Below are 18,254 nucleotides of genomic sequence, written 5' to 3'. Positions count from 1 at the left end.
AATAAAAAGATTGAAAAAGAAAAAAAAAAAATCTTTTGGCTTCTTTCCCCTTCCTTTCCAGTCCTATTGGAGGGTCTTGGCCTGAAATGTTGACTCTTTATTTCTTTCCAAAGATGTTACATGCTTTAGCATTCAAAGTCAAACTATCATATGGGTTATTGCCACTGCTTATTTCATCTATTCAATCTTTGGAGAAGATGGCACTCTTTCAGTGGAAAATTCTGTTTCAAAAGATTCAATTGTACATTGGATTATTAAATCAGATGAGGGATAAATAAACCATATAGTGTCAATAATGAATGATGGTCAAGCATTGACTGAATATCAGAGTAATCATTTTAAAGCCAGGCTTGAAGGGATCATGTTGACGGGTTTTATTTTAAGCTGCCACATATGTAAAGCATGAGTGTAAAAGCTGAAAAAAAACGCCTCTGGTTTCTCCCGATTTAGTTCCATTTGTCGTATGTCAAGGGGATTGGCTGCAGATCCCAAAATCTGCCTGAGCCTCTTAGACCAAGGTCATCATCCTCGTGTAAATATAATCTTTTAATTATTTGCTTTTGTGTTGTTTTCCAGCCATTGTAAATAAGTTTAAATCTCGATCAGTTGCGCAACATTGCTGGGTTTAATACACACTTGTGCAGTATTTATATTTAGTATTAACATTAATGGAAATCAAACCTTCAGGGTTTTATTTTTTCTTCAATCTTATTTCCCAAAGATTTCCTTAAACAATTGACTCAAGCTAATGATCCTTTGGCATCTCTTGCAAGGAGGAGCATTGCTGAAAGAATGGATTTGTTCTTCATTTGATGGAACAGACCACCAACAATAGGTTTATTTAATAATTGTTGGGAGTCACCACAAAATGTATGTTTTTGTTTGAGTTCCATGTGATACAGTAGATCCTGGTTACTATTCAGCAATCCTATTGAAGTTTTCTCTCCCCCTTTTCAACACAGGTTCAGAGGCCTTGATGATGAGATAATCTTCAATTTTGATAATTTATTTTGAAAAAATATTATTCATTGTCTCCATATATGTAAACTAAACAACAATACATCTTCATAGTAACCATAGTTCCTCACGACACTTGGTGAGTCATTTAATGCTAGGTATGGTTTTCAAAATTCCACTGTAGAAACTGAGATTTAGGTAAGTAATGAAATGGACATGTATAATTGACCAAATAGCTCAGAATTCTTTAAATTGAAGTCTGTCATTTGGCTAGGTAGTTAACAAATAAAGGACCTGTGTAATTGATAGAGACAATTGTAAATCACTGTATATTCTGTATGTATATTTAAAAGAATGGTGACAGAATCTGATGCAAAATACTAATTCAGTTCATCCGCCAATTCCTTGACCTCCATTACTACCTTCCAGCATCATTTTCCCATGGTCCAATGTTTACTCTCACCTCTCTTTTACATTTTAGATATCTGGAGAAACTTTAATATTATTAGCTAGCTTACCTTCACATTCTATCTTTTGTTTCTGTATTACTTTTTAGTTACCTTCTGTTTGTTTTTAAAAACTTCCCAATCATCTAACTTCCAACTAATCTTTTTTCTCTATTATAACCCTCTCTTTTACTTTTATATTGGTTTTGTCTTTTGTCACAGGTAGACCTGTGGCCTACCTGTGGCCATCAAACTTTACAACTCCTCCCTCGGAGTGTCAGATACCCTGAGCCAATAGGCTGGTCCGGGACTTATTTCCACTTGGCATGATTAACTTATTATTTAATTATTTGTGGTTTTATATTGCTATATTTCTTCACTATTCTTGGTTGGTGCGGCTGTAACGAAACCCAATTTCCCTCGGGATCAATAAAGTCTGTCTGTCTGTCTGTTCTCGGGTCAACTGCAGTTGTGTCATCCTGCCTTTAGAATACGTCTTTGGGATGCATCTATCCTGAGCCTCCCAAATTGTTTCCAGTAATTCCAGCCATCGCTGCTTTGCCACCATCTGTGATAGTAGAAACATAGAAAACCTACAGCACAATACAAGCCCTTTGGCACACAAAACTGTGCCGAACATGTACTTTCTTTAGAAATTACCTAGAGTTACCCATAGCCCTCTATTTTTCTAAGCTCCACGTATCTACCCAATAGTCTCTTAAAAAACCCTATCGTATCTGCCTCCACCACCATTGCTGGCAGCCCATTCGATGCATTCACCACTCTCTGCGTAAAAATCTTACCCCTGACATCTCCTCTGTACCTACTTCCAAGCATCTTAAAACTGTTCCCTCTCAGCCATTTCAGCCCTGGGAAAAAGCCTTTGACTATCCACATGATCAATGCCTCTAATCATCTAATACACCTCTATCAAATCACCTCTCATCCTCCGTCGCTCCAAGGAGAAAAGGCTGAGTTCACTCAACTTATTCTCATAAGGCATGCTCCCCAACCCAGGCAACCCTAGATCAAGGGGATTAGATGGTGTGGAGTTTGTTAGGTGTGTTCAGGAAGGTTTCCTGACACAATAAGAGGATAAGCCTAGAAGAGGAGAGGCTGCACTTGATCTGGTATTGGGAAATGAACCTAGTCAGGTGTCAGATCTCTCAGTAGGAGAGCATTTTGGAGATAGTGATCACAATAAGAACAGACTAGTTAAGAAAGTGTTTAATTGTAGTAAAGGGAAATATGAAGCTATCAGGCAGAAACTTGGAAGGATAATTTGGGAACAGATGTTCTCAGGGAAATGTACAGAAGAAATGTGGCAAATGTTCAGGGGATACTTGTGTGGAGTTCTGCATAGTTCATTCCAATGAGGCAGGGAAAGGATGGTAGGGTACAGGAACTGTGGTGTACAAAGGCTGTTGTAAATCTGGCGACTGTGATGGAGGGAAATACGATAGGGTCTTTTAAGAGTCTTCTGGCCAGGTACATGGAGCTCAGAAAAATAGAGGGGCTATGGGTAACCCTAGGTAATTTCTCAGTTAAGAACATGTTTGGCATAGCTTTGTGGGCCAAAGGGACTATATTGTGTGTAGGTTTTCTAAGTTTCTGTGATCTTCCCGTGACTGTGGGCTTCATCTGGGTGCTCCTGTTTCCTCCTACCTTCCAACGATGTGTGAGTTAGGGTAGAGGAGGCCATGGAACAAGTGCTACACTTGCCCTTACACTTGCTTCCTCACCACCATTCAGGGCCTCAGATAAGGGGACACTTCACCTGTGAGTCGGCTGGTGTGGTATACTGCGTCCAGTGCTCCCGGTCTGGCCTTTTATATATTGGTGAGACCCGACGCAGACTGGGAGACCATTTCACTGAACACCTATGCTCTGTCCGCCAGAGAAGGCAGGATCTCCCAGTGGCCACACATTTTAATTCCACATCCCACTCCCATTCTGATATGTCTATTCATGGCCTCCTCTACTGTTAAGATGAAGCCACGCTCAGATTGGAGGAACAACACCTTATATACTGGCTGGGTAGCCTCCAACCTGATGGCATGAACATTGACTTCTGTAACTTCCGTTAATGCCCCTCCTCCCCTTCTTACCCCATCCCTGATATATTTAGCATTTTCCCCCTCTTTTTTTTCTCTCTTTCTGCCCATCACTCTGCCTGTTCTTCATCTCCCTCTGGTGCTCCCCTCCCCCCTTCTTTCTCCCTAGGCCTCCCGTCCCATGATCCTTTCCCTTCTCTAGCTCTGTATCCCTTTCGCCAATCACCTTTCCGGCTCTCAGCTTCACCCCACCCCCTCCGGTCTTCTCCTATCATTTTGCATTTTCCCCTCCCCCTCCTACTTTTAAATCTCTTACTGTCTTTCAGTTAGTCCTGACGAAGGGTCTCGGCCCAAAACATCAACAGCGCTTCTCCCTATAGATGTTGCCTGGCCTGCTGTGTTCCACCAGCATTTTGTGTGTGTGTTGCTTAAATGTTCCATTAGTTTATTTTGATCAGAAACTGGAAAGCTATTCAGGAGAGACAGAGAAAATACATTGAGCAATTTAAGCACTGCAAAAATAAATTTATGTAGATGAATCACTGAAGTTTAAAAAAATAATTTTATTTAAAATTATTTTTAAAAAGTAATTTGACATTCTGCACTTTTAAGTTTGGTGACAAAGGCATTGTCACATTTACAGCTCATCATAGGATCATACAGCACAGAAAGGAGCTCTCTCATCCCATCTCTTCCATGCTGATATAATGCATGTCTAAGTACAGTCAGCCGTCTGTATCTGCGGATTGAAAATATTTGAAAAAAAATTCCAGAAAGTTTCAAAAAGCAAAACTTGAATTTGCCGCGCGCCGAGCGCTACACTGAATCCACGCGAATGAGGTAATGTATAGGCATACCCTGCAGTAGTCTCCCACCATTTCACAGATCCTCAGTCTCTCTCCAGCACTCGTTTGAGCATTGTTTGCCTCGCGTCCTGTTCGCTCGCTACTTGTGTTGTGAGCGAGAGGAAGGAGTTTAAGGCTAGTATGGGATGGCTGGCGGGCTGGCAATGTAAAGTGCTACTGCCTCAAGAACTTAAAGATCATGGGAGAATCGGCATCAGCTGATGCCGAGGCAGCATCAGCATTCCCAGAAGAGCTACAATGGTTGCATTTGTACTGAACATGTACAGACTTTTTTTTCTTGTCATTATTCGCTAAACAATATATTTACATAGCATTTACATTGTATTAGGTATTATAAGTAATTTAGAGATGATTTAAAGTATATGGGAGGATGTGCATAGGTTATATGCAAATACTATGCTGTTTTATATAAGGGACGAGCATACGTGGATATTGGTATCTGGGGGGGGGGAGGGGTCCTGGAACCAATCCCCCGTGGGTACCGAGTTATCCATTTTCTTGCATTAGGCCCATATCCCTCTATGCCTTTCTTTTCTAAGTACCTAACAAAATGTCTTTTAATTGTTATAATTCCGTTTGTCTTTACCACCTCCTCAAGAAGCTTTATTCCAGATAACTATCACCTTCTGTATGAATTATTTACCCTGCTGATCTCCTTTAAATGTTTCCTCACTCATCTTAACCATTCTCCTCTACTATGATCTAGGGAAAAAGCTATTTCCCCAACAACATAGCCCTAATTAGCATAATTGCACAACATTCTGCTTTATGTTCAAAGTTCAAATTAAATTTATTATCAAATTTCATATCTGTTCCATATTCAGATGTCCCTGAGGTTCAATTTCTTGCGGGCATTCACAGTAAATACAAGAAGCATAATAGAATCTGTGAAAAATTGCTCCTAAAAGGACAGACAACAACCAATGTGCGACAAACTGTAAAATGGAAAAACTAAGTAATAATAAATAAGTAATAAATATTGAGAAAATGAGTTACAGAGTCCTTGAAAGAGAGTGCATAGGTTGTGGGAATGGTTCAGTGGTGGGGCATGTGAAGTCATCCCTTCCTGTTGAAGAGCCTGATAATTGTAGGGTAATTAATAATCCTGAACCTGGTCATGTGGGTTCTCAGGCTTCTGTACCAGCTTCCTGATGGCAGCAGCAAGAAGAGAGCGTGACCTGGATGGTGTGGGTCCTTGATAATGAATGCTGCTGTCCTGCGACTGCATTCACTGTAGATGTGCTCACGGATGGGGAGCGCTTTGCCAGTTATGGATAGGGCTGTGCCCACTACTTTTTGTAGGCTTTTCCTTTCAAGGGCGTTGCTATTTCAGTACAAGGCTGTGATGCGACCAATCAGTATACTCTCTGCCACACAGTGATAGAAGTTTGTTAAGGTTTTAGATGACGTACTGAATCTTTGCAAACTTCTAACAAAATGGAGGCGCTGCCACCTTTGCAATTGGATCCTTGAGTTCCTGACCAACAGACCACACAGTCAGTTGGAATAGGCAGCAACACCTCTGCCATAATTATTCTCAGAGTTGGGACCCTCAAGGCTTTGACTTCAGTCCCCTTCTCTACTCCCAACATACTCAAAATTGCATGGCCAGATTGTGCTCTAATTCCATCTACAAGTTTGCATATGACACCACCATAGTGTGCTAAATCTCAAATAAAGATAAATCAGAAATTAGGAAGATAACAGGGGGCCTCTTGACTTGGTGTCATAACGACATCTTTCCCTCAATATCTGCAAAACAAAAGAGTTGGCCGTTGACTTCAGGCAGGAGGGGGTATAAACACTTTTGATTTGTAACAACAAGTGGTGGTTTTAGTCACTCTTCTTGTGATCACAAGACTCAATTGGACATTGTTAATGTGGAATGCTGCAAGTCCAGTAACCTGGCTTATTGGTGAATGGTGCGTATGGACAGTGGAAAAGCTGCAGGACCTTAGTCATAGCAAGGACTAGGCCTCAAGCCGCACTTGCCTGTTTGCAGCCATGCAGAAGTGGGGTGTCAGAGTTTGGACAGGTCCATATCCACTACTTTTTGTAGGATTTTCCTTTCCAGGTCATTGGTGTTTCCATACCAGGCTGTGATTCAGCCAGTTAATATCCCCTCCACCACTCATCTATCTACATAGAAATTAGTCAGAGTTATAGATGTTGTGATAAATCTTCGCAAACTCTTCAGGAAGTAGAGGCTCTGCAGTGCTTTATTCATAGTTGCACTTATGTGCTGAGCCCAGGTGAGGTCCTCTGAAATGATAACACGGAGGAATTTAATTTTAAAAGTGTTGTGTTCTACTGTTGCAACATTCATAGAATCAGGGATTTAGACTTTTTTTCTGTGTGACTGTATTTTACTGATATTTTATATGTGTAATATGTGCCTTGTGCTGTGTATGACCATTAGTACTGTGTTTTGCACCTTGCTGGCAGAGTAACACTGTTTCACTTGGCTGTATACGTGGGTATTCATGCATGGTTGAATGACAGTTAAACTCGAACTTCAGAGGTGCTAAGGTCAAGAAGATTGAAGGCTTCAAGTTCCTTGGAGTGAACATCACCAATACCCCTTCTGGTCAACCATGTAGATGCTGTGGCCAAAATGCTGTCTAGTGCTTCTGGTTTCTCAGGAGGCTAAAGGAATTCGACATGTTCCCTTTGACCTTCATCAGTTTTTGCTGATTCACCATAGAAAGCATCCTATCTGAATGCATCACAGCTTGATATGTCAACTGCTCTGCCTGTGACCACAAGAAGTGCAGAAAGTTATAAATACTGCTCAGCAGCACATCACTGACATTATCCTGCCCTCCATGAACTCAGTCTACACTTCTTGCCGTCTTGGTAAAGAGGCCAAGATGATTCAAATATCCCTACCACTCTGGACATTCTCACTTTTCCCTGCTCGGACAGAAGATACAAAAGCCTGGAATCACTACAAATATTTAAAAATCCAACTTTGGTGTGGAAAATTTACATTTGTAGATAGCTGAGAGAGATAGCGTTGATAAAATAATCAAAGAGCTCATGGAATATTATGTAACTGTAGATTTTTGGAGCTATTGATTGGTGCATGTAGTCAGTGTACCATATACAATACTGTGTAAAACTTTTAGCTGCATATATACACAGTAGCTAGTGTTCCTAAGACTTTTGCACAATACTGTAGTAATTTTATGTATTTCACTGTACTGCTGCCACAAAAACATATTTCATGATGTATGTGAGTAATGATAAGTATTATTCTGACACGGGTCTCTATTATGGACTGAGAGTGGGAAGGAGTCATGGCGAGGGAAAGGGGAAGGGAGAGAATGAGATGCACCAGAAAGACATTCTGTAATGATCAATAAACAAATTGTTTGGAATCAAATGACCTTGCCTGGTGTGTCAGGGCTAGATGTGTCTGCACCCTAATGCACCACCCTGCTTTCCTGGCACTCCTCTGCTACCTGTCCCACACCCCTCCCACAGTGCTCCACCTTGCCATTCCTAATATCCTTTGCTCCTGCCAGCTGTCCACTCTAAGTTGACAAATACAGGTACCCTAGCCATTTATATATGTGCCTAAAACTTTTGCACAGTACTATTTAGTTTGCACTGTTACTAAAATGTAACCAGTTTTTTTGTGGTTATCATGCATATGATTGGCATAAAAATTCTACAAAATGGCCAGGGAATCTTGAACTTAATGCCATTCAACCTTCAGTTTTGCTGGTCCTTTTCTCAGCATAGTACCTTGTGTTATTGATAAGTTGGCCTGAATAGTTTACATATACCTTGTAAATTTCATATAATAGGACAAAAGTAAATATGAAATAGATTGAAGGTCTGAATTCTGTACAGTTCAGCTTTAGTTTTCCTTGATGTCCACCTATTTGGATGAAACAAAGGGCAGAATCACAGTATATTTAAAAAAAAATAAAGTTGGTTTTACTATTATATGCAGCTTAAATCACTTTATTAAGTTATTTTGAAGGAGAATTGTTAGGTTTATTTTTGTCTTGCATGCCTAAGTTTTGTTCTAAAGACTGCATGCTGCAGTTGCAAACTCAGATGATATCTTGCATGAGGGATCCCTGACCAATGTAAAATGATACACTAATGTAAAATGTTTTGGAATGTGCATTCTTTAGAGCTTTATATTGCAATCATCCAGCACAGAAACGGACCCATTGTGTCATCTATGCCAATCACCCAGTAATCAAAACTGAATTAATTGATCTAAGCTAAACCATCTGAACTAACCCTATTTACAATTATTTAGTCTGTAGCATATTGTGCCTTGGAAAGCATTTTGCATTTTATCATGAAATATTATACTCCCAAGGCCTATGGCATGTATGTGAAATAGCTATCACTTCCATCTTTCTAGTGTAAGCCTGAAATTCTGCTTCTCTCTGTGTTTCACTAACTGAAAGCAGGATATGCAGATGCCAGGGAATGTTGAGAATTTATAGAATTTAATTTTTAAAATGTCATTGGTGGCTAATGCCTGTTTCATAAAACATGGATTTGAAGCAGAACAGCACTCAGCCTCAAGTAGTCTTTTCAATCTGGTTTCTTTTTTAAAGGCTTCCACACAATTCTCAAACTATTTTACTCAAACTGGAAGCCTTTATGTATTTAAAAAAAATGTGCTGCATTATCTGGGCTGCTGAGACATGTGAGGTGAGGTCATTCAAGTTTTGCCTCCTGATTGTTCCCTTCATCTGGTGTTAAGGGCTGCATTACTGGAAATGAAATGACTGGCATTGCACTGGGACGGAACATGGAATTTACTTCCTTCTTAAACATCAGTACCAAACTTCGATTGAAGTGAATTCCCGTAAATTGGTGACTTAGTGATGCAGCTTTATGTAGTGCGATAATTTTGGGGCAGTCTGCTGCTTTCTTTATTCCTCTTTGTGGTCGCTTTTCTTATCTGGGTATAACTGAGCTGAATAACTCAAAGGGAAAACCTTTTTGCTGATTTTGTTTTGGAAAAGAACTCATATGAAATTCCCAGTAAAATGTAACTGAGTTTCTATAAGAGTGAATGCCTTTGTAATGTTCCAAGATCAACTCTGAAATTTATATTTTGTTCTGCTCCAGGAGATTCCAGATAACCTAACACTAGATATCTTGCTGAGTATGTCGGATACTAAAGTCTGTGAAGCCATGAAGAGATATGGAGCTAACCCTGAGGAGTGTTGCCGATTGAATGCTGCCCTCTCGTGTTTAAGAAGTATAAATGATTCTGGTAATTATTCCAGTATAGCTCGTAAATGATTTGTGACAGATTGATTACAAGAGAAGCACGAAATCTTGAGTGAGTCTCCTAAATTGTTATGAGGTTTTAAAACAACTTCCATTTTTCTTTCTCTAGAATGAATGATGCTTGTTTTAATTATCTTGTGTGGGCTTTGTGATATAATGTACTGTAGTTTCTTCCTTCTAGTAAATATTTGTTTCAGTGCTTTATTCTAAAGAAACTTTACAGGAATGTGTCACATGTCATTCAGTTTTGCAACTTTTCATTTTGATATGGCTTGTTATCTGAATCCTTTAGTTGTTGTTTTTCATAGGGTGGAGTGGCATAATAAAACCAGCTTGGCTGGCTAATAAAAAACATAAGTTCCCATGTAGTCTGGAAACCCCTTCTTTCCAGGATGGGAGTTATTGTTTTGCTAAGTCTCCAATCAGGAAATGAGTGGAATGGACAATTGAACAAGTTTGCCACTGTCTGTATTCCAGTAGTCAATGCCATTCATATTGAAATTTATTCTTCATATTCCCTCTTGTCTTACTGTTCGTTAACAGTTTTGTAACTTGTTTACAGTACTTAGTGTATCTTTCAAATTTGAAATAAATCCAAGGTTTGTAATTTTTACAAAATCTAACAGTTTAAGATGGGTGGATGTTATGTACATTAGCTTCAAAATGTATTACTTATGATATAAAGTCTGGTAAAAGACAAAACTCCAGACACTAGCATATTTTATCACATTATACAATATGAACATTATTTATGATTTTATGATGGGATATAAAATTGACATTTTATTATTCTAACCATGAATTAACCATCTTAACATGGTACCAGAATTGTTTAAATAGTAGTTACTTCTTCCTAAGTTTTAAGGCCTTTAAAGTGGGGTTGTGTATTCATTTTCACAACATTCTATTGTTAGGCATTTTAATGCTGAAAGTAAAAAGTCACTTATCAGTTTATTGCACATTGTAGATGGGGAGGAGTAACCAAGATACATTTGCATAAAGATTGAAGCAGAAATCACTGAAGAACAACAGGAATTCTGGATTAAGCCCATAAAACATAAGAGCAGAATTAGGACATTCAGCCCATCGAGTGTGCTAAGTCATTTCATCATGGCTGATTTATTATCCCTCTCAAACCCATTCTCCTGCCTTCTACCTGTAAACTTTGACTCCTTGATTAATCAAGAACCAATCAGTCTCTGCTTTAAATATACCCAAATGACTTGATTTGTATGGCTGTTTGAGGTAATTAATTCCACAGATTCATAACCCTCTGGGTAAAGAACATTTTTCCTCCTCTCTGTTCTAAATGGACATCTCTCAATTCTGAGGCTGTGCCTTCTGGTCATAGAGTCCTCTACTATAGGAAACATCCATTCTATCTAGGCCTTTCAATATTCATTAGGTTTCAATGAGATTCCCACCTCATTCTTCTGAACTCCAATGAGTACAGGTTCAGAGCCATCAAATTCTCCTCATACGTTAGCCCTTTCATTTTTGGCATCATTCTTGTGAAACACCTTTGAACCCTCTCCAATGCCAGCACACCTTTTCTTAGATAAGGGGCCCAAAACAATATTCCAAGGGCAATCTGACCAATGCCTTATATTACATTCTCACTTTTGTATTCTAGTCTCTCAAAATTAATGCTAACATTGCATTTGCCTTCCTTACCACCCAACTCAACCTGTAAGTTAACCTTTAAGGAATCCTGAGGGCTCCTAGGTCCCTTTGCACCCTGACTTTTTTGAATTTTATCTCCGTTTAGAAAACAGTCCATACCTTTATTCCTTCCGCCAAAGTGCATGATTAATGGACTTCCCTACACTATATTCCATCTACCACTTCTTTGTCCATTCCCCCAACCTAAGTCCTTTTGCAGACACCCTGCTTCCTCAACACTATCCGCCCTTTCACCTGTCATTGTATCGTCTGCAAGCATGGCAACAAAGCTGCAATTCCTTCATCTAAATCACTAATCTACAATGTGAAAAGAAGTAAGCGGTCCAAACACCGACCATTGTAGCACATCAGTAGTCACCAGCAGCCAATCAGAAAAAGCCCCATTTATTCCCACTTTTTGCCTCCTACCAGTCAGCCAATCTTCTGTCCAGGCTCGTACGTTTCCTATAATACTATTGGCTTATTGTGTTAAGCAGCCTCATGTGCGACACCTTGTCAAAGGCCTTCTGAAAATCCAAATAGGCAATGTACACTGACTCTCCTTTGTCTATCCTGTCTGTTATTTCCTCAAAAAATTCCAACAGATTTGCCAGGCAATATTTCCCCTTTATAAATCCATGCTGACCTTGGTCTGTTTTACCATGTGCCTCCAAGTACCCCAAAGCCTCATTCTTAATAATGAACTCCATTATCTTCCCAACCACTGAAGTCAGGCTAACTGGCCTATGATTTCCTTTCTTCTGCATCCCTCTTCTTAAAAATTGGAGTGACGTTTGCAATTTTCCAGTCCTCTGGAACCATTCCAGAATCTAGCGATTCTTGAAAGATCATTGCTAATGTCTCTACAACCTCTTCTGCTATCTCTTTCAGAACCCTGGGGTGCAGTCCATCTGGTCCAGGTGATTTATTTACCTTCAGACTTATCAGCTTCCCAAGATTTGTCACCTCCTCCTTGTCATACCAATGTCACTTAATTCTGCATCCTGACACTCTCTGGCACTTTCTGGCATTTTGTTAGTGCCTTCTACAGTGAAGATTGACGCAAAATACTTATTAAGTTTGTCCACCATTTCTTTGTCACTCATTATTACCTCTCTAACATCATTTTCCAGTGGTCCGATATCCACTCTCATCTCTTTTACTCTTTATATATCTGAAAAATCTTTTTGTATCCTTTAAAATATTATTGGTTAGCTTACCTTCATATTTAATCTTTTCTCTCCTTATGGCTTTTTTTAGTTGCTGTCTTGGCTTTTAAAAGTTTCCCAATCTTCTACCTTCCCACTAAATTTTGCTATATTACATGTCTTCTCTTTTTCTTTTATGCTGTCTTTGTCTTCCCTTGTCAGCTACAGTTGCCTCATCCTCCCTATACAATATTTTTTCTTCTTTGGGATGCATCTTTTCTGTCCTTTCCAAGTTTCCCCCGAAACATCAGCACTGTTCTGCCGTCATCCTGCTGGTTTCCTTTTCTATTCAACTTTGCCCAGCTCCTCTCTCTCATACCCCTGTAATTCCCTTTACTACACTGTAATGCCAATACATCCGATTTTATTTTCTCCTGTTAAACTGCAGGGTGAATTTTATCATGTTATGATCACTGTCTCTGAAAGGTATGAATTCAACCATTGAATATGAAATTATTGCAGCTTACGGATTGAAATTTAGGCTTTGATTAGCTAATTCAATACAGACAGGTCATTATTGTCATTTATGATTAAGAAACACATTTTTGGCTAATTTAACTAAGTGATTCAAAGTCAAGAATTGTTAAAAGCAATGAAATTGGTCATTCTGTCCACCAAATTTTTTTGCATCGATTTGTTTTATTCTTAATGACTGATCTCATATTTTCCTTCTTTGCTCTTCCCAAAAACAATAAAATCTTCTAAATTAACAAGTCTAGGACAAAGTTATGAAATGTCTTAATTTGTGAATTTAGTAAGTGTCAATTATAATTTGATATCTGTCTAATTGTCTGCTTAGAGCAGGGGTTCCCAACCTTAGGTCCATGGATCCCTTGGGTAATGGTAGGGGTCCAAGGCATAAAAAGGTTGGGAACCCTTGAATTGGGGAATAGTAAATGTTACTTCATAATTTTTCATTATTACCCTTATTCTAATTTAATTTTTTTGTCACCATGAATTTGGTGTGAACCAAGGAACTTTAAAGGTACTGTTTCTGAATTGATAAATACTTTTGTCTTTGACTTTACTTTTGAACAGGTGGAGAGTTACAAGATGATGCTGTTCTTTGGACTTCAACTGAAACAAGACGAGAAAGCAACCCCGTACCACCTCCAGAGTTGATGTTTTCTGTTGGCTCCAGACTGCCACACAGTCCTTCACCTGTTCCCAGACTAATTCATCCACAACCACGTTCAGTCTCTGTTTCAGTTATTCCTACTTCGGATTATGTGTACTTGCCAAGTCGGTCAGATAATTTAGTGGACCCCTTTTCACAGTCCCCTCAACCAGGTCGACGAATGTCTGGAGCTCAAACCATTACAACTACACCACCGGCTACTCCTCCAGCAAAGAAGAAAAATAGATTTAAACCACCACGAACTCCACCACCGCCTTCACGGAAACTTATTCAACTTTTTCCTGCTTTCTCAGGACTTACCAGAAGTAAATCTCATGAATCTCAACTGGGCAATAGAATAGATGAGGTACCAGCAATTAAGTAAGTTAAATTTATCTGTTTTAATCAACTAGTACAGCTTGCTTCATTGCAACAAATGGGTTCATCTATATGCAATTGCAGTGACTTTTTAATTAATGCCAATTACATGGCTTTCTAGATCAAAAACTGGCTAGGAAGATCTATTAAGTTTTTGTAGGTTCTGAATAACTGGTTTAAAATTTAATTGAAGATAAGTTTGCTTTGAGAATCTGTTTAAGTGCCTTTTGCACACAGACTAAGTCTAAAAAATGGTTGGAACTCAAGTTAATAGTGGGTACCTTTCAATTTGCAATTTTTCTCTCAAAGAAAGTACATACCTTTTAGCATGCAAGGAAGACAAATCTGCTAATATTTGCCATTCTCTTAAAAAATGAACTGCTAGTTTAGCTTTGCTTTTAATTTTTCAGTTTTGTAATTATTAAACCTGTTCTATTGCAATGTTTGTAACTCTAAAATTGCACTATAATTTTGAAATGTTAGTTTTTCACAAGTTTCACTCAAACTTTGTTAATGATTGGTTGAGCTGAATTAGTCTTCTTTGTGACAATGACATAAGATAATGTCTGTTAGGTGGACCTGTATTGGGAGGAGTGAAGTAAGACTGCCTGATGCTAACAGCTGTCCATATTTTTTTCAATTTCTTACTGTATTTGAAGTTCATAATAGTTTCTATTAACCCTAAGAAGAAAGATTCAATAAAAATTAAATATCACAAATCAGATAGTGTCAATGAAGAGGGAAATAGAGTTGATTCATGCACATAACCTTTCAGCAAAATTAATTAGGACCAAGTTGCTCACATCGGCCCTTTAATGTTAATTTCTGGATAGTGTAGAGGAAGGTATACAGGATTTTTAAGTAAATACTAAATGTTCTGATTGGTAAGAAAAAGTTGTGGAGGAAAAAATGGTATAATACTCCACAAAACAGAGTTTAAAGTTCATGCATTCTGCTTTTGGATGAGAATTGGAGTTTGGCCAAAGTGTGTATTACCTTGTCTGGTGTTATATTCAAAGAATATTGCTAATTTCTAACAACATAGTTTTCATTTCAGACCTCCGAAGATCTAGATCCAAGGTGATCAAAAATCAGTAGAAAATTTTTTGATCATTTAAATAATCAATAATTTTTGTTAGCAGATTCGGTCACAAAATCATAATGTTTCATTCACAGTCAGAAACAGGCTTCCTTATCTCAGCCTTTTTGTTCTTGTGCTACAAGGGAAAATTGACCAAGGTATCGATTCTAGATCACTATCCAGAAAGCACAGGAGTTATTAAAACCATAACATTTATTTGTTTTATTTTGAGTCTAATGACTGGTGGAATTTTAATTGAATAACATTGAATGACAGGTAGTTTTTTTAATAAATTGATTGAACAAATGACAAGTTGCTTTCATTTTGCAAGAATTCCTGCAATTAACAGTAGCCGAGTTTTATTCATAATAAAATTTCCTTGTAAGCAATAATGTTCCTGTCCATCATATTTATAGAGCTTATTGTCTTCAGTCAACCACACTCAGCACAGTCCGTTGCTTTATTTACCTAATGTATGCCAATCCTCTTTCCAAGTATCAATTCTTCAGTTTCAGTTTACAGTAGATGCATATATCGAAAGAATTGACAGCTGTGTTACACTTAAAATCACATACAGTGGCCACTTTAATAGGTACAGGAGTCAAATCCAGTTAGCCCTTCTGCTGCTGCAGCTTATCCACTTCAAGGTTTACACGTGTGTTTAGAGATGCTGTTCTGCACATCATTGTTGTAACGCGTGATTACTTGAGTTACTATTGCCTTCCTGTCAGCTTGAACCAGTCTACACATTCTCCTCTGACCTCTCACCCACAGAACTGGATGTTTTTGTTTTTCACACTGCACTGTAAACTAGAGACTGTTCAAAGTAAATTTATTAGCAAAGTACATATATCACCCTATACATCCCTGAAATTCATTTTCTTGAGAGGATTCATAGTAAATAGAAGAAACACAATAGAATTCCCAATAGGATGGACAACAACCAATGTGCAAAAGACAACAAACTGTGCTAATACAAAATGAGAAAAATACTAAAATAATAACAATAAATAAATAAGCAATAAATATCCAGCAAATAAGTTGTAGAGTTCTAAAAAGCAAGTCCACAACCACCACACATTTATAAAAGTTTGCCATAGTTTTAGATGACATGCCAAATATTCACAAACTTCTAAGAAAGTAGAGGTGTTTTTGTGCTTTCTTTGTAATGGCATTTACATGCTGGACCCAGGACAGATCCTCTGATAACACCAAGGAACTTAAGGTTCCTGATCCCCTGATGATGACTTGCTCATGGACCTCCGGTTTCATCTTCCTGAAGTCAATATTTTCAGCTCCTTTGTTTTGCTAGCATTGAGTGAGAAGTGGTTGTTGTGGCACCACTCAGCCATACTTTATTCTCTCTCCTACATGCTGATTCATCACTACCTTTGATTCAGCCAATGACAATGGTGTCATCAGCAAACAGAAATATGGCATTCAAGCTGTGCTTCATCTCACAGTCATAAGTATAAATCAAATAGAGCAGGGGGTTAAGTATACAGGTGTACCTGTGCTCATGGAGATTGTGGAGGAGATGTTGTTGTCAATCCGAACTGACTGGTGTCTGCAAGTGAGGAAATTAAGGATCTAGTTACACAAGGAGATATTGAGGCCAAGTTCTTGAAGCTTATTAATTAGTTTTAAGGGATGATAGAATTGAATGCAAAGCTGTAGTCAATGAAGAGCATTCTGATGTATGTATCTTCATTCTTTAGATGTTCCAGAGTTGAGTGAAGAGAATGGTATCTGCTGATGATCTGTGACAGTAAGCAAATTGGATGGGATCTAAGTTGCTTCTCAGGCAGAAGTTGATAGGTTACATTACCAAACTCCCAAAGCATTTCATCATAGTAGATGTAAGTGCTACTAGATGATTGTCATTGATGTAGGTTGGCACATTATTTGTAGCCACTAGTATAACGAAGCCTGTTTAAAGCATGTGGGTTCCTCAGTTTGCCAAAACAAGAGGTTAATGATATCGGTAAACACTCCAGCCAGTTGATCAGCACAGGTCTTCAGTACTAGGCCAGATACCCTGTCTGGGCTGGATGCTTTCCACGGGTTTATCCACCTGAAGGATGCTCTCATCTTGTCTTCAGAGGCGGAAATCACAGGGTCACTGGGGGCTGTGGGAATTTGTGAAGGTGCCTCTACGTTTTAATGGTCAAAGCGAGCATGGAAAGCATTGAGCTAATCTCAGAGCAAATGCTTATCACCTATTTCGCTTGGTTTCACTATATAGGTGATAGCATTCAAGCCCTGCCACGGCTGTCAAAACAACCTTCAGTGATTCAAGTTTGGTCCAGAATTGTCAATTTGCACATGAGATGGCTTTCTAGAGATCGTACCTGGATCACTTGTATTTTGCTTGGTCACTTGATGTGAATCCTCCCGATCTGTCCCTCAGTACTCATGGTTCATCCAGGGCTTCTGGTTGGGGAAGACTGATTGATTTTATGGGGACACATTCGTCTTCAGCTGTTTTTTTATGAAGTCTGACAACTGTGGTGTATTCGTTCAGATCCTCCTAGTCTTTGACATGGCCCACTCCACTGACTCAAAGCAATCCCTTAGCCACTCCTCTGCCCCCCACGACCATCTCTTCATTATCGCTTCTGGAGCCTTGCCCTTTAGCATCTGCCTGTACGCAGGTAGGAGGACAACCAGGTATTCAGATTTCTGGAAATCTGGTCTAGGCACACCTAATCATGGTATAGCAGTGGTTGGGTGTATTGGAACCCCTGGTGCTGCAGGTGGTACGTTGATGATAATTGAGCAGAAATTTCTTCAAACAAGCCTGATTGAAATCCCTGACCGTGACTTGAAAGACTTCAAGCTGTTTCTTGTTTGGTGATAGCAGAGATCAGTACCTCATGTGTCTGTTTGCCATCGGCCTTTAGTATTATATAAATTATGGTCATGATCATTGGTAAGCAGAATGGTCAGCACTTAGTAGGTAGGACAGTTGCGCATGAAAATCCTAGGAGGTCAGCAGTTTCTGTGATATTCCAACCATCTTGTCTGTCACCAGGAATCATTCCACAGTCAGAGTCACTTAGATCACATTTCTACTCCATTCTGATGTTTGGTCTGACCATGTCAACATGCTTTTTGTGCAATGAGTTGCTGCTACATGATTGGCTGATTAGGTATTTCCATTAATGAGTAGGTGTACAGGTGTACCTAATAAAGTGGCCACTGAGTGTATATT

At 38.9% G+C, this 18,254-nt stretch overlaps 1 protein-coding gene across 10 annotated transcripts in view; it reads left to right on the top strand.

Annotated features, from left to right (window-relative positions):
- The window catches only part of ksr1a (kinase suppressor of ras 1a), a 179,203-nt gene that overhangs the window by 120,797 nt on the left and 40,152 nt on the right, over positions 1-18,254 (top strand). For all 10 annotated transcript variants that reach the window (XM_059973487.1, XM_059973491.1, XM_059973490.1 and 7 more), the window contains exons 3-4: positions 9,430-9,577; positions 13,503-13,962. In XM_059973487.1, the coding sequence (XP_059829470.1) occupies positions 9,430-9,577; positions 13,503-13,962 (608 nt within the window). The remainder of the gene's footprint in view (positions 1-9,429; positions 9,578-13,502; positions 13,963-18,254) is intronic.

The sequence above is a fragment of the Hypanus sabinus genome, chromosome 6, assembly GCF_030144855.1.
Source record: "Hypanus sabinus isolate sHypSab1 chromosome 6, sHypSab1.hap1, whole genome shotgun sequence".
NCBI lineage: Eukaryota > Metazoa > Chordata > Chondrichthyes > Myliobatiformes > Dasyatidae > Hypanus > Hypanus sabinus.
Note: the sequence above shows the minus strand (reverse complement) of the source record. Positions and strands in the feature narration are given on the sequence as shown.